This window comes from Crotalus tigris, unplaced genomic scaffold (assembly GCF_016545835.1).
Source record: "Crotalus tigris isolate CLP2741 ecotype Arizona unplaced genomic scaffold, ASM1654583v1 scf7180000017731.4096049, whole genome shotgun sequence".
NCBI lineage: Eukaryota > Metazoa > Chordata > Lepidosauria > Squamata > Viperidae > Crotalus > Crotalus tigris.
In genome coordinates this window covers 2,099,405-2,120,231 of record NW_024096599.1, presented here as the reverse complement: position 1 = coordinate 2,120,231, position 20,827 = coordinate 2,099,405, and the positions used below count along the sequence as shown (strand labels likewise).

Genomic DNA, 20,827 nt, shown 5'->3' with positions numbered 1-20,827 from the left:
ATTTCAATAATGAAATTCTTGTCACATATCAGCTGATCCTTATTTTCTCGTAATTACATAGCTACACTTTATAATTTGAAAAATAATGTTATTTCAAATATTTGTCCTTTTAATTTAATAATTACTAAACTCAAACAAAAATAAATTCAGAGCAGACAAATAAACTGGTTCCATTAAGAAATGGAATTTTGTTATATATTATATTCAATATTCTGAAATACATTAAAGATGATCAGTAGCTCTCAAATCAGAGTCCAAAAATGCTGTATTTTTTTCTGTTGAGGATAGAATGTATTAATCATTCTGCAAATATGGATAATGGAGAAAAGAATCTTATTACATAAATCGAACATGTCAAACACAAGGCCCGGATGCGGCCCGCGAAGCCATCCTGGAAACAGTGAGGGAATGGCTCCCACTGCCTTGGCCCTGGCCCAGGTCGGCCAGGAGCCAATGTACAATTTTGTGGTGGCCATCTATGCTGAAATGCATTCAGTTTTAGCTCCACAAGGCTGTCTGGAAACAGTGAGGAATCAGCCCCTGCCTCGTCATCCCCACCTCCTGGATGCATGCTGGCGAGGTATCACCCTTTGTGAGGAATGAAGAAATGCACCATCGCCTGGAAGTGGCCAGCAAATGGCCCTCGCCTACTTCACCTATCCGGCTTGATGGGCTCTGGGGGAGGGGTTTCGGCAGGCAGCAGAGTGCTCTCCTCACAGTGCCAAGAGCTGAGCCAGGTGGCGCAAATCTGATGAGAAGTACAATACTGCCTAGCCCCCAGTCTGCCCAGTTTCAGCAGGCAGCAAGGTGCAAAACTGATAAGCTTCACACCGCCTGACTCAACCTCTCGGCACTGTGAGGAGAGTGCCTCAATGCCTGCCTTGACGTGAATGATATAGAGCTGGCCATGCCCACCCAGTAGGCTACACCCACTCCACCACACCCACCCACTGGGCTGCACCCACCCTGGCCACACCCACCCGGCCCAAGGGCAACCGCAATGCTGATGCGGCCCTCAATGAAACTGAGGTTTGACACTCCTGACATAAATAGAGTGCAGCACATATTACACTGAATACAGCTTTTTAGTACACATTTTATGAAGGGCCTGAGTTGTACTGCTTCTCAACCAATTTATTTGCTTAATAAAACAATGTGCACTTACTCTTCTCATTAACAATTAGAAAGCCAAGTAAAGATAAAACAAACTACTCTTCCTCCCAAAAGGCCTACACTTGCCTACACAGAATATATTTTGCCCTGCAGAAAGTATAATGCCTGGTTCAGATGCAACAATTAAAAAACAATCCAAAATGTTTATTTTAGCTTATCTGAAAGCTTCTATGATAAACCAGAGTTTATTACTTGATATTAGTTCATATACCACACTGAGCCAAAACTGAATAAATCATATTATAACTTTTATCTTACAATTATCTTACAATTAAATAAGGACCAACTGAGCTTTCCAATACAAAAAAAAACTGCATAATGAAATAATTATTAGATGAATTCACCTAGCAAGGCAGTAGCCATTTATGCCATCAATATTACTAGCATTTTCCTCTAAGAAAAAATCCAATGGCTAGTAAACTAGTTTAAATGCTAAAGTTTTAATTCCTACTCATGAGAAGGGAAGAACAGTTAAAGAATAGGTACTGCTACATGAGGTCCTTGTATAACAGTGTTTCTCAACCTTGACAATTTTAAGGCATGTGGACTTCAACTCCCAGAATTCCACAGCCAGCATTGCTGGCTGTGGAATTCTGGGAGTTGAAGTCCACATGCCTTAAAATTGTCAAGGTTGAGAAACACTGTTGTATAACATTATTTAAGGCAGGGTATATGCTGCATATATATTAAGGAAGCTGTAAATAAAGAAGAACGTTGTTTTAAAGTTGGAGGAAGAAACATCAATAACCTATGCTATATTGATTACAATACCCTGATCACCGAAAATGCAAAGGATCAGCAAGCCCTAGTACTAAAAGTCAAAGAGCACAGTGAAAAAATGGAATTAAAATTAAATAGGAAGACGACCAAACTAACGACATGTACAACAACCACTCTTAGAATTGATATTGAAGATACTAAGGTGGGGGAAAGCTTTTGCCTTTTAGGGTCACCCATCAACAGTAAAGGAACAAGCAACAAAAAAAAGGAACAAATAAGCCTCAGACTAGCACTTAGCAGAGCAGCCATGAAGTCTTGGAAAAGATATTCAAATGTTTTCATATGTCTATGCCTACAAAAATCGGAATCATGCAAGCCTATGAAACTGAATGGAAATGAAGGTTGGACTTTTAAGAAGGGTAGGAACAGTAGTGATGCCTTTGAACTTTGGTATTGGAGAAGATTCCTGAAAATACCATGAACACCAAGAAAACAACCACATCATTGAAAAATCAACCCAGGTAATATTTTATACCTTCTCTCTCATCACAATCAAATTTAAAATATGGACTACAAATGCAAAACTATGAGAATAAATCTCAATATGCTCCCTCACCTAGGACAATTATTCCCTTATTACTTACTCCCACACACTCTACACTGAAGATACAATTTTGCCATTTATTTATCTGCAAAAAAAATTCCATCTCTCCATCCTATTAAAATATGGGACAGCTCCAGTCAGCAAAATTCATTTGAACCTATAACATCATCCTGTTTTATGTAGAAGAGTTTTAATACATTGAACATGAAATATTTGTTTTGATTAAGCTGTATGCATTTTGCCTATCTAATTAGAGATTTATAGAATTAGATTTTCTCTGCCTAGAACTGACCTTACCAGATTGACAGATTTCCCCTGAAGTCTGCCTTCAGTAGCTACAAAAATTGTGGATAGGGTAGAGAAAACTGCTTAGTACATTCACTCATAATTATCATGCTTACATTAACCTAGCTACCTTACACATTTCAACAAAAATAGACAAAGATATATATTTTATTTTTGTCAATGACAAGTTCAAGGACATCTGCCATAATTTATAATTAATTAATTAAAATATAATTGATATTTCTGTTTTATTTTATGATTTATATTAGAGTACTGAACAAAAAGATCTTTTCCACCTTAAACTAAAAAACACTGTCAATGGGAGGAAGCATGTAATGTACTACAAAAACAATATGTGACATATTTACTAACTAATGCTTATATTATGAAATGTCTTCATTATTCTCTAAAGACAAAACTATTTTTAACAACAACTAAAATATTAAGGCAGCTATAATAGAAAAGCATTAAATTACAGTACACTAGCCAGAATAACTATTCTCCCCTAAATCAAGAATTAAGAAAATGCTAGTGGCACCACCTTGTGGATTAGTAGGGAACAGGTTGATAAAGCACTAGCAGGATTATAATGTACTTGCCTGACAACAAGACAATTCTTAATTTAAACTCATCTCTCCCCAAAGGAACATAAGATAAAGAAATTAAAAATTCAATCACAAGGTTTGGCAATGCACAGCTTCTCTTTCTTGTCATCCTAAAGGCTGACAATTCCAGCTCAAACTGGTGGATAGCCTTTGCCTTCTAGGGTCAAACATCAACAGTAAAGGATGAAAATTCCTGTTCCACATAAATGTATGCTTTATTTGTTGGCATATGTGCATCTGCATGTGTACTTGCCACAAACGCTGTAGATGACTACCAAATCTCTCTCTCTCACACACACACACATAAACACACTGGTTTAATAACTATTTTATTAAAAAAAGTATTAATTCCTGTAAAATTATAATTGTCTGTAAAGATGCTTCTTTTATGAAATCAGTTAACCCCTATCTGCCTATACCAACCATTCTCTCAGTCAACTATAGCAGGGCTTTTCAACCTTTTCACTGATAGTACCACTTTTAGGATATGGCAATATTCGAGTACCATCTAGCAAGGTGTCAAAAACTTGATGACCCCGTCCAAAAAAACCTGTTCAAAGTTGCAATTGCACTGAAATGACTTATGACCATTTTTCACACTTATGACCATTGCAGCATGCGATTTATATTTGGATGCTTAGCAACTGATTCATATTTATGATGGTCTCACTGTCCCAGGGTCATGTGATCCCCTTTTGCAACCTTTTGACAAGCAAAGTCAAAGGCAGGGCAGCTGGTGGCCAAGTGCTAAGGTGGGACTTCCTTCCCTCCCTCCCTCCTTCCTCATCTCCTTCTGAAGGAAGAATTTGAACCTCCCCCCATATTTTCCCTCTTCCATATATTTATCGAACAAGGAAAAGCCTCCAGAGACAGAAAAGACAAGTTGCTGAGGGAGCTAGCTAAAAAAGGTGCATTCTGCTTTAAGAATTAGCTACCGGCTAGAAATGAAAGTTAAGGAACTGGCAGCCAGCACTTAAGGAAGAAAAAAAAATGTAGTAAGTACTGACTGCCGGCTAAGGCAGCCTCCCCAAATGGCTCCATTCATAAGTAAAGGAATGCTACAGGCAAATTCATTCAGGAGAAAAATACTTCAAAATCCCTTGCAGCAAAACTTACAGCTAACAATAGCAGAGCAATAGACTCTAACATGAGACATCAGTTATCAGCCAAATAGAAATTGCCGAACACTCAAGAACACAAAGCCCACATTGCAGAGATACCAGAACTTCAAAGTCACAAAAGCACAAAAGAATCCTTCCACTCTCCTGGTTTGTTGTTCAGCTGAAACAGCACTTCGTTTCTGCCATTAAACATCTCCTCTCGAGCAGCTGGGGCAGCAGCAGCCGGAGGTTTGTTTCCTCTGGTCTATTTTTTCTTTTCTCTTAAAGGTATTAGCCTCCCAGCTGGAAAGCAAGCCCCGGGCTTTTCCCTCCAACGCTCCCTCCTTCCTGCTCTCTAGCTCCCTCTTTCTCATTGCCAACTCCCTCCCTCATGCCCTCCATGCTCACCTCCAGCCGATGCTGCCTTTCTTCATTCCTCGTGGAGGGCGACCCCTCCCCCACTGCGTTTCTTGCCTGTTTGTTGCTGCCAGCACAGATGGCTGCCACAGAAGTTGTATATCGGCTCATGGCCGGCCTGCTTGATCTCCTCTCCTCTCCCCCCACCCTCCTCCTTCTTTCCCTTTGGTGCAGCTAGAGCTGACTTCGTCTCCTCCCAAGGCTGCTGCTTTTTCTCTCTCTCCCTCTCCTGTTCAAACTGCCTCCTTTTATAGCCTCTCCTGTTTCTGCCCCCTCCTCCTCCTTTCTCTTCCAGGTGAGCCAGAAGTGAGCCTTGGGCCTTTGCCTCACCCCAGCCACTCTGCAGCTCCGGAGGACTCTCTGACAGTAAGTCCTACACTGGCTCATTCCCTCCCCCACTACACGTGGCTGGGCAGGGCCATGTACCACCTGTCATGTGCTAATGTGCCACAGGTGGTACACGTACCATTGGTTGAAAAGCCCTGAACTATAGTATTTTCAGCACAGATTTTCCTTTCTTCTTTCCTCCAGAGGAAAGGGAAAAAAACGGATAGATAGAAAGATAAGAGAAAGGGGCAGCTGTACTAAAAAGGTGAAACAAGTACTGCAGGCCACTTTAGCTGACTGTGTTCAGCAGGTCAGCGGTTCAAATCTCACCGGCTCAAGGTTGACTCAGCCTTCCATCCTTCCGGGGTAGGTAAAATGAGGACCCAGATTGTTGGGGGCAATGTAAATATATATATACATTGCTTACTGGTGTACACCACTTAGAGAGTGCTTGCACTTAAAGCGGTATATAAGTCTCATAAATAAATAAATACCGTAAATGCCGGCGTATAAGGCGACTTCTGCGAGCGCTGAAATCGGCGCCAAAGACGGGGGTCGTCTTATACGCCGAGTCGTCTTATACGCCGGAAATACTGGTAGTTTCCGGTGTATAAGACGACGTTCTAGGAATGCGGCCCGGCGATAAAGACGGGGGTCATCTTATACGCCGGGTCGCCTTGTACGCCGGCATATACGGTAAAATAAATAAAACAAGAAGTAGGAAAAAAGTTGGATATAGATAAGGGGAAAGAGGCATCAAGGGAAGGAGATACTTATTTAGGATAAATACACCAGACAAGCAGTTCCTCTCAACACTCAATCCAATGACTTCTATTTTTCTTCATGAATCTAAAATGGTGCTTCTGATTCATAACATATTATTTTGGGGGGAAAGTCATTATATCAAGTAAATATGATAAAAAGTAGAGAAGATATCCATATCCAATATCCCAGTTAACCCTCCCAACAAAAATTCAGGATTATTTTCTTAATCAAACTATTAGGCAGAATATAAATAGTATAAATGTCAACAAATAATAATGTGGTTAGTTTTAGCTGATATTTTTTAAAGGATTCAATTAATAGTATATTGTTTATTAGCTTTTAATTATGCACGTCCTAAATATTCAATACCTTCTATGATTGAAAAAAGCCAAAAAAAATGAACAAAATATATTTAATATTTTTACCGGATACAGTTACTGCAGTTCCTGGGTCAATAATTCCACTATTTGGCCGCACACAGTATCGACGAGGTGCTGTAGTTTTTACTTTAAAGCATACTTTTCTGTCTGATGGGTTTCGTAGTTTAAGATTCGTGGTGACTACATCTGTAAAAGGACCTGTAAAAAGTTTCAAGGATTATTTTTAGGAATTAATTCTTAAACATTTAACAAAATGGAAAATCAACACACTATTCTTAGAAGATAGTTAGTATGGTTTTTTTTAAGAGTTTCAATGCATGTGCTATCATTTCTACCTGTGTTCACAAAAATATAACTTCTTTCTTAGCAGTTCTTTCATGTAAATTCTATCAATCAATCTACTGAAGAACCAAGAGTCCACCCAAATAGAATTAATATATATGATGAAATTTTCTTATTATATTTACCATATAATAATTTTAAATACATTAAGAATTGCAATCATATTGTTGACAATATTGCTATAACTGTGCAATAAAGAATGAGAGTTAATTGGGACCAAAGTAGTATTTGCCACTGTGGTAACATCTTCCCTTAGTTCAAAATGGAAAAGGAAAGCAAATAATGGGAGAAAGAGAGAGCTATCTAGTACAAAATTTTATTTTAATTGCTAAACTCAACATTCTGAGAAGAGGCTACACACTAAGACTCCTAGAAATGCTCATTGATGATGTTCATATTGCTCCTATGCCTCAATAAACTCTACTGGAGACTGGAAGCTCTGCCCTTTACACTTGGAAAAGCTCTTGACTAATGTGAAAAGGCTAGCATATTCAAACTAGGCCAGTGGTGGTGAGCCTATGGCACAGGTGTTAGAGGCGGCAGTCGGAGCCCTCTTTGTGGGTACACGTGCCGTTGCCCCAGCCTTGCCTCCCCCCACGACCCCCTCTCCAGTAGCCCCCCTGAAGGAGACTCGCCCTCGAGCATGGCCCACACAGAGCAGCGCAGCCAAGGTCATGGCAGCCAGGCAGCATAGACAAGACTTTGCCCTCACACCCCATCATGCAGGGTGCGGGCAGAGGGTGTGGCTGCCATAGTGCTGCTGGGCTGCCTGGGCGATCTGCAGCAGGCCCTGAAGGCGTTGAGTGGTCCTGTGGGCAGGTGGGGTGGGGGATGGGGGCAGAGCAGGGGCGGGCAGAGGGGTAGAGTGGGGCGGGGCGTTTTTGGGCACTCAGTCTCTAAAAGGTTCGCCATCACTGAACTAGGCTTTCTCCAGCAGGATGGCTGTAGAGTCCAATGGATGGGTTCTATGACAGCCTTCCTGCCCAGCAGACTGGGTAAAAACTTTGGCCACACCCTTCCTTTGGGCGTGACCCCAGTTTTGACTCAGTCTCGAAGCCCGTTGGCAGCGCGAGAATTAGCTCCTGAAATTCATTCAAAAAAAGCAGATTCCTTCCCTTTCCCTTGATTTAGTCCTTCTTCAGGCATGAATGACTTTAGACCAATCATAGTCTCTCAGCCTTAGGGAGACTGTACCGGTAAAACAATTTCCATGTAGTCACCAAGAGGCAAGATTAATTTAAAGGACCATGACAATAATAACACACACACAAGATTATTGGTGGGGCAATATTGGAAGAAAAACTTATTGCCTACTTTGGAAGAATGGATACTTAAAGTGTCTAATTTAGCAGAAATGGCAAAAATCTCCGCCTATTTGAAGGATCATTCACAAGAAAGATATATTATGGTTTGGAGAAGATGGATTGATTATATTCAGAAGAAGTATGAAACTGAAAAGTATTATCTTGCTTTTGAATAGATTTTAGATAATTATTAATAGTATTAATGGTATTATTATTTTTGTCTTAATTTGTTAATATTTGTTTTGAGAAGAAGTTAAAGTGTATTATGGTTTTGATTGATAGTTTAGTTGGTTTATGTTAGCTAGAGTATGTTTGTTTATTTGTTACCCTGTAATCAGCTCTGGGAAGTGGGGGAGGGGGGGAGGGGATGGGTGGGTTTATATTGTAATTTGTAAAACTTTTAATAAAAAAAATTAATAATAACACACACACATATCATGCAAACTGTTATATTTTGTTTTTAACTTTACTAGCCAAACTGTTCACGCACATGCGCAGTTGGACCGTAACACTAAATTATACTATAGCAGTCAAGAAATATACAATTTTCATCCTGTCTGCAACATTCTTTTTTTAGGGTTAGGATTAGAATTAAGCTTCCTTTTTAGGGAAGACTGTTGAGGAGGTGATCAGCTTGCAGGTACAGAGCACCCTTCAGGATATGGATTATTTTATCCGTTTCAGTTTCGGACTAGATGTAGCACTGAAACACACAGATCATACCTATAGATGATCCATGGTAAGACTGCAATGGGGTTTTCATTCTGGCCCTTCTTGATCTCTCAGTGACTTTTGATACCATCAATCACGTTATCCTTCTGGATTGTTATAGGAATGACAGCACTGTGTTGCAGTGGTTCTCTTTCCTCCAAAGTGGTTCAGGTTGATGTTAGCAGGAAAGATTTAGTTCTACATTCCTGCTTTACAGGTTTCCTCAGAGTTGTACTCTCTCTGTGCTCCTATTTAACATCTATATGAAGCCACATAGATATTTGTTAGCACAGTGTTAAGTATTATCAATATATTAATAATATGTAATTTTATATCTTTATCCCTGCCCAATCAAATTAAGTTTTTTCCAACACCTGAAGGCTGTGGATGTCTGGATGTGGAAGAACAAGTTCTGCTCAACCCAAGGAAAACGGTGTGGCTGTGGATTTTAATGCCACGTTCCCTTGCCCCCCCCCTTAAATTTGAAAACTTTCCATCTTTAGATCTGCCATTTCCCAAGACAGAACTTGATCACAATTTTAAGTTCCTCTTGCACTCACAATTCCTGCTTAGAGCAGGTAGCAGCAAGAGTTCTTTTGCACAATTTCATCTTGTATATCAATTGCATCCATTCCTAGATTGGGAGGCCTTGTTCAGTCACTTGTGCCTTGATTATATCTTGGACTATTGCAACATGCTCTACATAGCATTTCCCTTGAACATCATCTGGAAACTACTGTCCAGAATGTACCATGGGATGGTATAGAACATTACGCCAATTTAACATCACTACTTCATGAGCTGCACTGGCTTGTCATTGATTTCTACTTCAATTCAAGGTACTGGTTCTCACTTATAAAACCGTTCATAGCATTGAGCTACTTTATTTGTAGAACCATCTACAGTATCTCCAACTATTTCTGCTATCCTACAAGATCAGATAGAGCAGACAAGTTTTAGATCACCTCCATGAAACTGCCTTCTGATAAGGCTCAATAAGCATGCCTTCTGTCATGGCACATGCCCTTTAGAATAGCGGATCAGCCAAGATACAGATGACCCTGACTCTGCTGTCCTTCCATAAAACTTTAAAAACAAAGCTTTCCCCCAAGCACTGGATTAGGATGTTGGGTAAGCCTAATCGGAAACCTAGATCAAGATTTTGATTTTTTGTTTTTTTCCTGTTTGGGGCTTTGTTTATATTGTTTTGCTGTGCTTCTTTTACATTTATGGTATATCTTGTTTTGTTTTTAATCCTAAATTAGCTGTTCAGAGTTGAATTTTTAATTGGGTGACCATATACATTGTTTAAATAATAAATCTAACAAAAAATATTCAATGGGTGCATAGTACCAAACATAATGAGTAGACTATAGAAATATGAGATGATAAAGTTTAACAATTTCTGCACTAAAAGTTAAATAGAGATGGACCACTAGGGAACTCTCTCGCTCTTTTAGGCATATACCCTAAAATAGACAAATTGCCCAAAACAATCAAAAATCCTTACAAAAGTCCACCCATTTCATATCAACACCCTCAACAAATTATATTGTTAACAAACATCAATATAAGATGGTCCCTGTAGTAGCAATTTCCTCTATTATACAGCTAGTTGTCAACTTATGACCGATTGTTTAACAACCATTGAAAATTATGATGGACCCAGAATAGGTGTTTTAGTTTATACCATGTAAAGCACTTTGGATCATTGTAAAACGTTGTGCCACATATGCACAATCATGTAACTACATTTTGGGTACTTGGCAACTGGTTCATCTTTACAACCAATTACAGTACCCCGCAGTCACATGACTGTGATTTAAAAACTTTTTTGCAGGTTTCTGAAAAAAAATGTTTCTTCAAATAATCTGTTTGCACTTAAGGCCATGATATTCCCTTAAAGCCCCCAGTGATTCATTTAATGATTGTCACAAAAAATATTGTAAAATCAGTTCCAGTCATGTGGGTGCCCCGATTTACAACCAGAATTTCTTATGATGGGAAATCCTGTCTCAATTGCAATCGTAAGTCAAGGACTATCTGTAAGGTTTTAAAAACTAGTTAAAATGTTATTTAATGGATGAATCGGGTTAGTTTTAAAACCTACATTTATTCATGTTCACTATGCAACTGTTTGGGCATATATTATGTTAGAAGCTATACAAAATGTGGAGAGTATTAAAATGCAGAGAGTGTTACGCTGAGCTGATCAGGACTAGTAAGTAGCATGTAAACCATCTTTAATACTAACAAATACATCAAACTCAGAACATACAATGCTTTCAGATTTCTAATGTGCTTTTAAACATTAAATAAAATTATCTCAAAATCTGTCATCTTCCTAAGTTATATATAACATAAATTATTTGCTTCAGCAACTCCACATTCAAGCATTGCCACCTGGAAATAATAGAAGGTGACATTATATCCAATTATACATATCTATTACAATGTCACTTTCTCTGTAATTTTCTAGCAATTTAAATTTTTTCTGGCGTGCATTTTGTATTCAATATGATCATGGGCTCTTGCTTCCAGATCCTACTATTTAAAATACATGCTACTGTGCTGACCAGGCAAACCCCATTGACAGAGGCATGATATAGGATAGGAAACTCCTTCAGTCTGTACGTTTAATCATACAACCAAAACTCAACCCCAAAGAGGCAGGAAAGCTCACAATGACTACAAAATTTAAGCCTCAAGGGTGAAAGAGAAGAAAAATCTTGCCCTGGTTTATTCAACAAGTTCTCCTTTCTTCACAACTGCTGACAAAAATTGTTGTCTGAAGAGAAAAGAACAATCAGAAAAAGAGCATCTGATGGATCCAGTTTGGTATACATGTAGTTTTTGACTTAGAATCAGTTGTTTAATGTTTTGAAATTACGAATGTGCTGAAAAAAGTGTGACTTGATCCATTATCAAAGTTATGACGGTCACACCACCTCCATAGCCGCATGATCATAATTTGGGAACTTGGCAATCAGATCACATTTATTATCATTGCAGCATCTTGTGATCACATGATCGTAATTTGCAATCTTCCCAGCCAACTTCCAACAAGTAAAGTCAATAAGGAAAGCCAGATATGCTTAATAACTAATAACAACTACAGCAAAAATGGGTATAAAATCATGTCTGGTCATGTGATGATTTGCTTACTGATTGCACTGCTTAGCAACTGAAATTCCAATCTCAATTGTGATCATAAATTCAAGGTTATCTGTAGTAGTTAAGACTATACGTTCTAATCCTGTCTCAGGCATGAAAACCAGTTGGGTGACTTTGGGCCAGTCTTGTTCTCTCAGACCAATCCAACTCTCAGGGTTGCTGTGGTGAGGAAAATAGAAGGCGTGAGTATTAGGTATGTTGCAGTTTTGAGTTATATATTAATAATGCAAGATAAAAATCCAATAATAATAATCTAGAAGACAGAAAAGGCAAGGGTGTGTGGACACATAAGTAAAATGAGATTGGAAATAGTCACATGACCCTGGTGAACTAATTTCCAGGAGAAGCAGAGAGCTAAAAATCTTTCTCTGGATTAAAGATGAAAGTGTGACTTGGAATCAAGAATATCTTCAAGGAAAACAGAATAAGGCCTGTTAGGGAGCAGACTCTCTGAGTATCTAGGGAGGATTTGTCTGGAAACCATGGTAACAGCAAAGCTAGGTGTCTCTGGATTGAAGAGAGAAAAAGTGCTGAACCATGACCCATAAAACTCTGGTGAGTTAACAGGAGCTGCAAGAAAGTTCTTCTAAAGCTTTGGGTGAAGATTGCAATCTGAAGGAGTAAGGACCAGCTAACTGGAGAATCACGTTAGAGAAAATCCATATTCTCTCCAACATATGAGTTCTAGGCCAACATCTTCCTGAGCATTATTTTATTTTCAGATATGCTAAATTGCTGAAAAATATTATATCTGGAAAGTAATTGCTACCTATTTATTTCAAGGAATTTGCCTCTAATTTTTCTATCAGAAGTTTATTAGTTTTTGTGCTAACTAAAGTCTTATATGATCTGCTCCCTCTTAATTTCTTTGTGCCTCAGATTCATCAATTTAGATCTGTGTCTGTTTTCCCATAGTATTTTAAATGCCTTATCTTAGGTACCCAAGTTAAAACAAAGTTTTAGTTTTCCTTCTTATTTTTAATAATATTTTTAAATACTAAGACAAATGATTATGTTTTCACCTCCTCACAGGGCAACAAAGCTGCTGCTATCTGGCCCCAAACCCCAAAGTTGCTAGAACCAGGAAGTGATGCTATACAGAGTTGCATCGTATTTATTATGCTTAGTCTTGCAGGTGAGTTAATTTGCTGGGGCTGTAAGAGCCTCATTGCCCACACAAATGGAATGGTCAAAGCATTTACTTCCTACAGCAAGTGGTAGCAATGGTAAAGTAAACCATGACAAAAGCTATACCATGTACCCTGTCAGAAGGATGATGGGACCAAAAATCCTGACCCAGAAGGTCAAAACCTTCCAGCAGCATACATACAACCCAGCTACCCATTCACTACAGCTACTAAATGGCCTAAACCCACTCATTTCATTCTGTATAATACATCCATGAATTGACAGATCTGTTGGTTTACCAATTATTAAAAGCAACATTAAGAAATGTGTTAACTATGGTAAGCCATGGTGACACAGTGGTTAGAATGCAATATTGCAAGTTAACTCATTGCTCACTGCCAGCAGTTCGATTCTGACAGGCTCAAGCCTTCCATCTTTCCAAGGCTGGTAAAAAGAGGACCAAAATTGCTGGTTGCAATTTCTAATGATTCTATAAACCACTTAGAGCTGTAAAGCACTATGAAGCAGTATATAAGTCTAAGTGCTATTACTATTATGTAACTGCTTAGCTCTGTTCTTATATGCCAGGGATGTCAAACTCGCAATGTCATGTGACATATCACGACGTATCGGGACTTTTTTTCCATTGCCAGCAATAGGGTGGGTGCAGCTTTACTGCAGGCAGCAGTTTGATACCCGTTATATGAATTCAGTATAAGACATTAAGAGTAGAATTGTATATTGCTTGCAATTTTAAGAACACAGATTAAAATAGTTTTAATAACAATTGTTAAAACATTGCAAACACTGGAGTTGGTTATAATCCTAAATATTTTTACTGGTTCTATGTTTTTGTTTTATGGATATTTTCCTATTTTGTTACTATGAATGACCAGGAATCTTTAAGGAATACAGCAATACATAACTGTAAATAATAAAGTGAGACTACATATATTGATGTAAAGATTTTAGAACAACACATTTGTCTGCTACATATGGTACAACTTAATGACTTCTCCACCATCACTGCCAAATATTAATAACTGATACTTTAAACCTACTTCTCATATTATATGTAGAACTACTTTCTTGTATTATTAGAGATTCAGAAGCAAGTATTTATAATGGGCAGTTAGGATCTATTTATTCTCAACACCAGTTTTCCAAATTAAAATTTTGTAGACATACATTTGCTATGTAATGAGCAATTTTTGCATTTTAGCAACTGAATTAAATATTTTACTTTTGTCCTCTTGAATCTTAACTTTTTGGCAAAGGAAAGTATACCAACAATATCATTCTTGGAAAAACATCCCGGGAGCTGTTAAGATAGATAGGTCTAGAAGCCCCCATGGAAAAAGAGGTACTTTTGTAGTTCTTGTGAAAGCTACACCATAGTCATAGTTCTCTAAATCTAATGAGGGTATGGGCAATTCCTGTGTATGCTAGAAGGGGATTGGTTGCAATATCTTTCCATTACCCATGGCTCCAACTATGCTAGTTATTCTTACATCACTATTTTTAGTGGTTAACTATTTTTTACGTTTGTATTTGCAATTATATATTTCATTAGTACTACCGCAAGCAATTGTGAGCTATACTCCTGAACATATATTCAATGTTCACAAAAAATCTCAACATCAAGCTAACAATGAATATTTATTAGTTTAAACTAGCATATATACTAATATTCTGTAAGAATATCCTATATGGATTAAATAAAAAGGTAATACAAAATATGTGTTGCAACCATTCTCCTTTAATAAAAAAAGTTACTTTATATAACATAAAATTAGTAATTAACTTTACTCAAAATATCTAAAATTCTTATATTAGGTCAATCCCATTAATAATTATATGTTATTACTGGTTTTTCAAAATTATAAAAACAGGATTAAATCTTTAAAAATCTTTATATTATTTAATATTTTCCACTCTACAAGGAGAATCTTGCAAAGAGGCCAATATCTGCATTGTTAACCAAAGGAAGGGCAAGATTTTCTCTTCTACTAAGAATTATAAACCAATTTTTCATGAACAACCATTATCAAGCATTTTCATCAATTTTCGTGGACAGACTAAACAAGTTCTTAAAAGAGTTCATTCATGAAAATCAATCTACCTAAAAGACAATTAAAAAATAAGGTGAGAACTGTACTGGATGTAATAGAATAGCCTAACAAGGCAATGAAAAACAAGCTGCATTAATTTTGTTAGTAGAGAGAAAGTATTAGACAATCACCTGACAGAGTTTTTGTTATGGGGAAAGTAGGGAGGAAGGTGTGTTGGATGTTTGCCGCCTTGAGTTATTTGTAAAAATAATAAAGGTGGGATACAAATAAATTAAATTAATGGTGCTTTGAATAAATCATGTGATATCCAGAAAGGAATAAGGTTGTCCACTGTCCCCTTTGTTATTTTTGTTTCTTGAAGTTTTGAACACAGATATTAGACAAGATGAGAAGATGATATTATGGGCCCAAAAATTAAAAATGAGATCTTCAAATTCAGATTTTTGCTGATAATTTGGTTTTGATTTTACAAAACCCTCTAAAAAGGGATTTTGATGAAAAAATTGGAAGATTTTGGTGCACTAGGTTTTAAGATTAATAAAGAAAAAAAGACAAAAATATGACTAAACAAGATAAAGACAATCAAACGAAAAAAATCAAGTTTTAAAAATGACCTTTAAAAAAGTTGAATATGTTGTTTCAAAATAATGTTAAGATATGGAATGAAGTTAAAAAAGATAGGTTGAGATGGGAAAAATTGCAACTTTCATTGTTGGGAAGAATTTCTGTGATTAATGTTTTACTTAGAATGTTATTTTTATTCCAGACATTATCTATACTGATGACTGATGTAACATTTAAGCAACAGCAAAAAGGTATTTCCAAAATTGTTTGGCAAGGCAAGAAACTGAGAATTAAATACAAACTGCTGCAGATTGCTTGAGGGGAGTTAGAACTACCAGATGTTGCCATTGTATTTTGCAGCTTGTTGTTTAATATGGATGAAAGAGTGGGTGACTTTAAGAAATAGACAGTTATTGGAAATGGAAGAACATGATTTAAGACCTATTGTCATAGCTATTAGGATGTGATAAAGTTAAATGCAGATTTTAAAAGTAATTTTCTTAGTCATACCTTACTGAAAATTTTGAATTGGTATAAAGCAGAAGTGTCTCCTAAAATTCCTTCATAGTTGTCATCCTAAGAAACCTTTTATTTGAAGAGAAATTAAACAAATATGGTTAACTTAACACTGATCTGCTAAATTTTTCCCAAGTATTTAGGTGAAAAACAAGAGAAAACCTAGAATTGGAAGACTTTACAACTCCACTGGATTCCCTATCCTCAGTTAATGGAAAGATTTAAACTTGGCAAGATTTATGAACTTGAAAATGCTAAGATTTTAATGTGAAGTTGTATACAAATGATGTTATTATTGCTAAAATGTACTAACTTTTATTGAAAATTAAAACAGAGGATAAACAAGTGAAAGACTGTATGATAAAATGGGCAAAAATGGATATAATATACAGTTGGATCAATGGGAGAGTATGAGGAAGGGTTTAAATTTACATTAAATTACAATCTTAAGGAAATTTTTTATAAAATGATGTATTTCTGGTATCTGACACTGGAAAAATTGTGAAATATGTACAAAGCAATTTCAAGTATTTGTTGGGAATGAAATCAAACTGAGGGTAATTTTTTCAGCTTTGATGGACATGCAAGAAAACTAGAAAATACGGAGATTGAGCATCTGATTCAGAAGATTTTAAAAGTAAAGGTATAATTGAAACCATAGATTTTTATTTGGGATTCAATGATAAACAAATGGAAACATTTTATAGAAACTCACTTTTTTATGTGATAACAGCAGCAATACTTTTATATGCACAAAGATGGAAGGGTTTACAAATACCTGTTGTCTATACAGAAAGAAGTATGCAGAATGGATGGTGAAGCTGATGGAATTGACAGCTTTGAGTAAAGAAAATACTAATTTTATTTCTATTTGGAAATCACTTTTGAATTTTTTGGCGAGAAACTAAAAGAAATGTTGATTTGGAAATTTGACAATTAGAATTACACAGGATTAAAGAAATAACACAGACAAATGCTAAACTTATAGTAAAAGTTTATTTTTTAATTCATAATTGTACCAAAGAAAGTCAGAAGTCATTAAAGTTGCCATTATTGAGATGCTGTGTAAATTACAAAATAATGGGGCAACAATACAGTCTAATCCTTGTGCTGTTGAAATTGAATTGGCTAGCTACTCTTGGGAATCAAATTTTATCCTAGAGCTGGTATTGCTGTAAAGTTTATATATTAGGAAAAGCAATAATTTATCTATGTTGTTAGATGGTTCTTCATCTACAAAAGCTGAACAAAGGATTCAAAGCTACATTTCTCCACTAGGTGTTATAGGATTATCTCTTGGTCTATGGTAGATCTTGCTGGTCTAAAACCATCTTGTTCTTCAACTAGGATATTTTATGTTTGACACTACACTGAAATGTCTTCATTGCCAAACTTCTACAGACAAAGACCCCTCTTAACAATCCTATTACAGTTTCCTTTCACTGAAAATGTCAATCAACGAGCCATAGATATCCAAAGCATTTGTATGTTCAGAAACAAGAATGAATGATGCTACCATCTTGCTTTATACTATTGATTCTTCTAAAAACGTTAATAAACAGATTTTTCAAAAATATGAATATATTTGTTCATGTTCTTAAAAATATAAACTGCATGAACCTTATAGGAAAACTGTATTTGATCCTATACCAATTGGTGAGTAAAATTTTCATATGAGAACTTTATGAACTTTCTCTGAAGTCCTATCCATTTGAAATACATCATTTTCCCCAAACTGTAAACAATTAAAAGGCAAATAATTCAGCAAACTAATAATTCAGCAAACTAATGTGCTATTATTTTGTCTTACATACCCTTTCTCAATATTTAATTACTTTTAAGCAAAATGCTTTGCCTGCTCAGGGTTTGCATAGTTTAAAACTCTGATCCCTAAAGCCCCTAACCATTCAATTTTTGAATTTCAAAATGTTTAAAAATTGTTGTGGAGGCTTTTTTAGGATTATTTAATGCAAAAGGGACTTTAAGAATTATATATCCAAGTCCATTCCCCACACCTAATTCGTTCTGTTAAAAAGCACAATTATCTTATTTTAAAATAAGCTATAAAATCTGGAATTAATTATGAAAACCTACCAGAAGGGGGAAAAAAAGCTTGTTTTAAGTTACCTTTACCTTACTTTAATTTAAAAACTACCGGCATCATTGTTTTTCTAATGGAGTCAATCAGAAAGTAAGATTTTTATCACCTACCGGTATTATATAACAGTCCTACAGTATTTCACATCAGAATTTACTGTACTAAGCATACAACAATCATCCAAGGCTTATAAAGTTATCTGAGTTGTGTCTTCAACACTGTTTCATCAAACTGCAGCTGGAACGGCCTTTAATTGTACCATCTGTAAGACTACGAGTGCAATTTATAAAGTTCAAAATGCAAAATAGCGTTAAGTGTTGCAGTGGAAAACGCCCTGAACTAAGTACATACATGACACATCAAAGGGTGTTGGTGCAAGGTATCACCACTCTTTTACGGCCGTACCCGCACGGACAAACAGCCGCGGTCACGCGCTACATACAGTACTGTATTGTATGCTGTACTGAATGGCAGGAAGCAACCCCTTCGCCAGCCCCAGTACAAAAACAGACGGCCCCAAGGTCTGAAAATACAAGACGCGTGGAGAGTTTACCGCCACAGTCCACAACCAGGGCCATCTGCAACTTGGGCCTCTCCTAGCCAACAGGGGAGGGCGGGGAAAGTCGATCGGGAAAGACTCGGTTTCATGCCTGTGACAGGAGGCCATTCCCGCCTCATAGCAGGAGGAACATCATGGTTCGCTGGCTGGGGAGCAGGCGAATGTCCCCAGGGGCCAGGGACTGAGGGGGCTGCGGTGCAGCAAAAAAACAACGCCTGCCAGCTCTTAAGGCAGCTGCTGCCAAGCGGTTGGGCTCTCCTCTCCCCTCACCGGCAGACCTCGAGCAGCCGCTGAGGGAAACCAGCAACCAGAGATGACTTCAGAGGGAAGCAAGCGAACCGTCGCCTTCGCCGCTCAATACAGCAAACCCACCGGGAATTGGGGCGGGAGAGGCCGGGAGGGGAGGTGTCTAAAGACAGAGAAGAGCAAAATGGCGACTGCGGCGCTTCGTCCTATTCCACCCGAATCGAACCTCCTTCTCGGGCCTCAGAAGGGGGGAAACGAATAGCTCGGGCCTCCTCGGGGCTACCCCACTAATCTCTCCCCATCCGCGGGCTCTTGCGCGCGGGAAGGATCTGGCAGAGAGGCATCTGGTTTCTTTCCCGGCCTTCTCGCCCTCGGCTCTCTCTCGGTCTTTTCTATCACTGTACCTTTGAATTTTAGGTCGGTGGGCGGATCGAGCACCAGGATCTGCTCGTGCTTGGCCAGGACTCCGGCGGCCGCCATCGCTGCTCACACGTTCGCTCGCTCCAGGAGGAAGGAGAGGGCGGGCAGGGGGAGGACGTTCCGCTGGGGAAGGAGGAGGGAAGCCTTCCGAGGAGGACTTGCAACGGCGGCGGCAAGGCTCGCAGCCGCCCCCTCCTCGTAGCCCCGCAAGCACGCGGGCGCAGAAGCGTGCGGGGGTCAGCCGCTGCCTTTGCGTTGCTGCCTTCCCGCCTCCCTTCGCTGCCCCTGTAGCAACTGAGTCACTCGTTCCCCAGCGCACTGCGATCAACGCCAACTCTGGCGCGGGCACGAGGACAGTGGCCGAGAAGTTCGAGCACCCGCGCGCCAGCCGTGCGGGGAACAGTGCGGACGCGAGCCAAGACAAACGCCGCCTACGCGCGCTCCCCCTTCCACCCTTCTCTCTCCCAGTTCTCGTTGGTTGACAGCCCGCTAGTTGGGGATCGGTGTTGCTGGTGCCGCCGCCGCCGCCAGGCTCTCTCGCAAGCTCCGAGAGTTGTCACGCGCGAGGGAACGTAAAGCTTAAAGGCAAAGAGTCAGTCGGGAGGGATTTTTCTCCAGAAGGGGAAGCGCGTGACAACTTGGCTGACCCGAAAGAGGAAAATTGATTCAAGGACGTTAGGTATCCGAAGCTTCAACGTAGCCGAAAGAAAGCGGCTTGATTGCTGAAACTCCAGGCGTAGAGCGCGCACCCGAATTTCGGTTGAGGTGCATTCTGGGAATTGTAGTCTTCAAGTAAATGGGAACGAGGACTTACGTTGCGCGCCCTTGGCTGTCTAAGAACTTGGTTGTCGACTTTAGGAAGTGCTAGTCTGCTTAAGTGACAATTCTCTGTCACGACTCAAAAGGGGAGAGCCTGAATTAGGGCTGCACAAATCCAGATGACCTTTAGGTGTCATCAAAGAGATACATATATTCAAAGCTTTTTTTGTCATAGAACCTCCAGAACGGAGTTCTGGCATCTTTTTTTGATGGAACCTTGTAGGGTAGGCAAGGCGAGTTGTATGACGTGTGTGAGTGCCAGCACTTTTTTTATATATATACAAAAAAAAGCACTGCATATACTGATTATGTGACATCGAGTCGTTTTCGACTCCTATCGATCACATAGAAACAGTGGTAGCCTGAGATTTTGCAATTCTGATAGCGCTATAGTGATTAGCTTCTCAATAAAACGAACATCAAAATCTCCCTTTATGCTACAGTAACACAATGCAGAGGAATCTTTAAGTTTAATCAAAATAAAAAGGCATTTTCCCA

General features: G+C 38.5%; 1 protein-coding gene across 1 annotated transcript in view; it reads right to left on the bottom strand.

Annotated features, from left to right (window-relative positions):
* The window catches only part of VAPA (VAMP associated protein A), a 30,091-nt gene extending 10,120 nt beyond the window's left edge, over positions 1–19,971 (bottom strand). The window contains exons 1-2 of the mRNA XM_039339221.1: positions 19,495–19,971; positions 6,422–6,574 (exon numbers count right to left, since the gene is read on the bottom strand). Of these exons, the coding sequence (XP_039195155.1) occupies positions 6,422–6,574; positions 19,495–19,570 (229 nt within the window). The 5' untranslated portion in view covers positions 19,571–19,971. The remainder of the gene's footprint in view (positions 1–6,421; positions 6,575–19,494) is intronic.
* Positions 19,972–20,827: the final 856 nt, after the last annotated feature.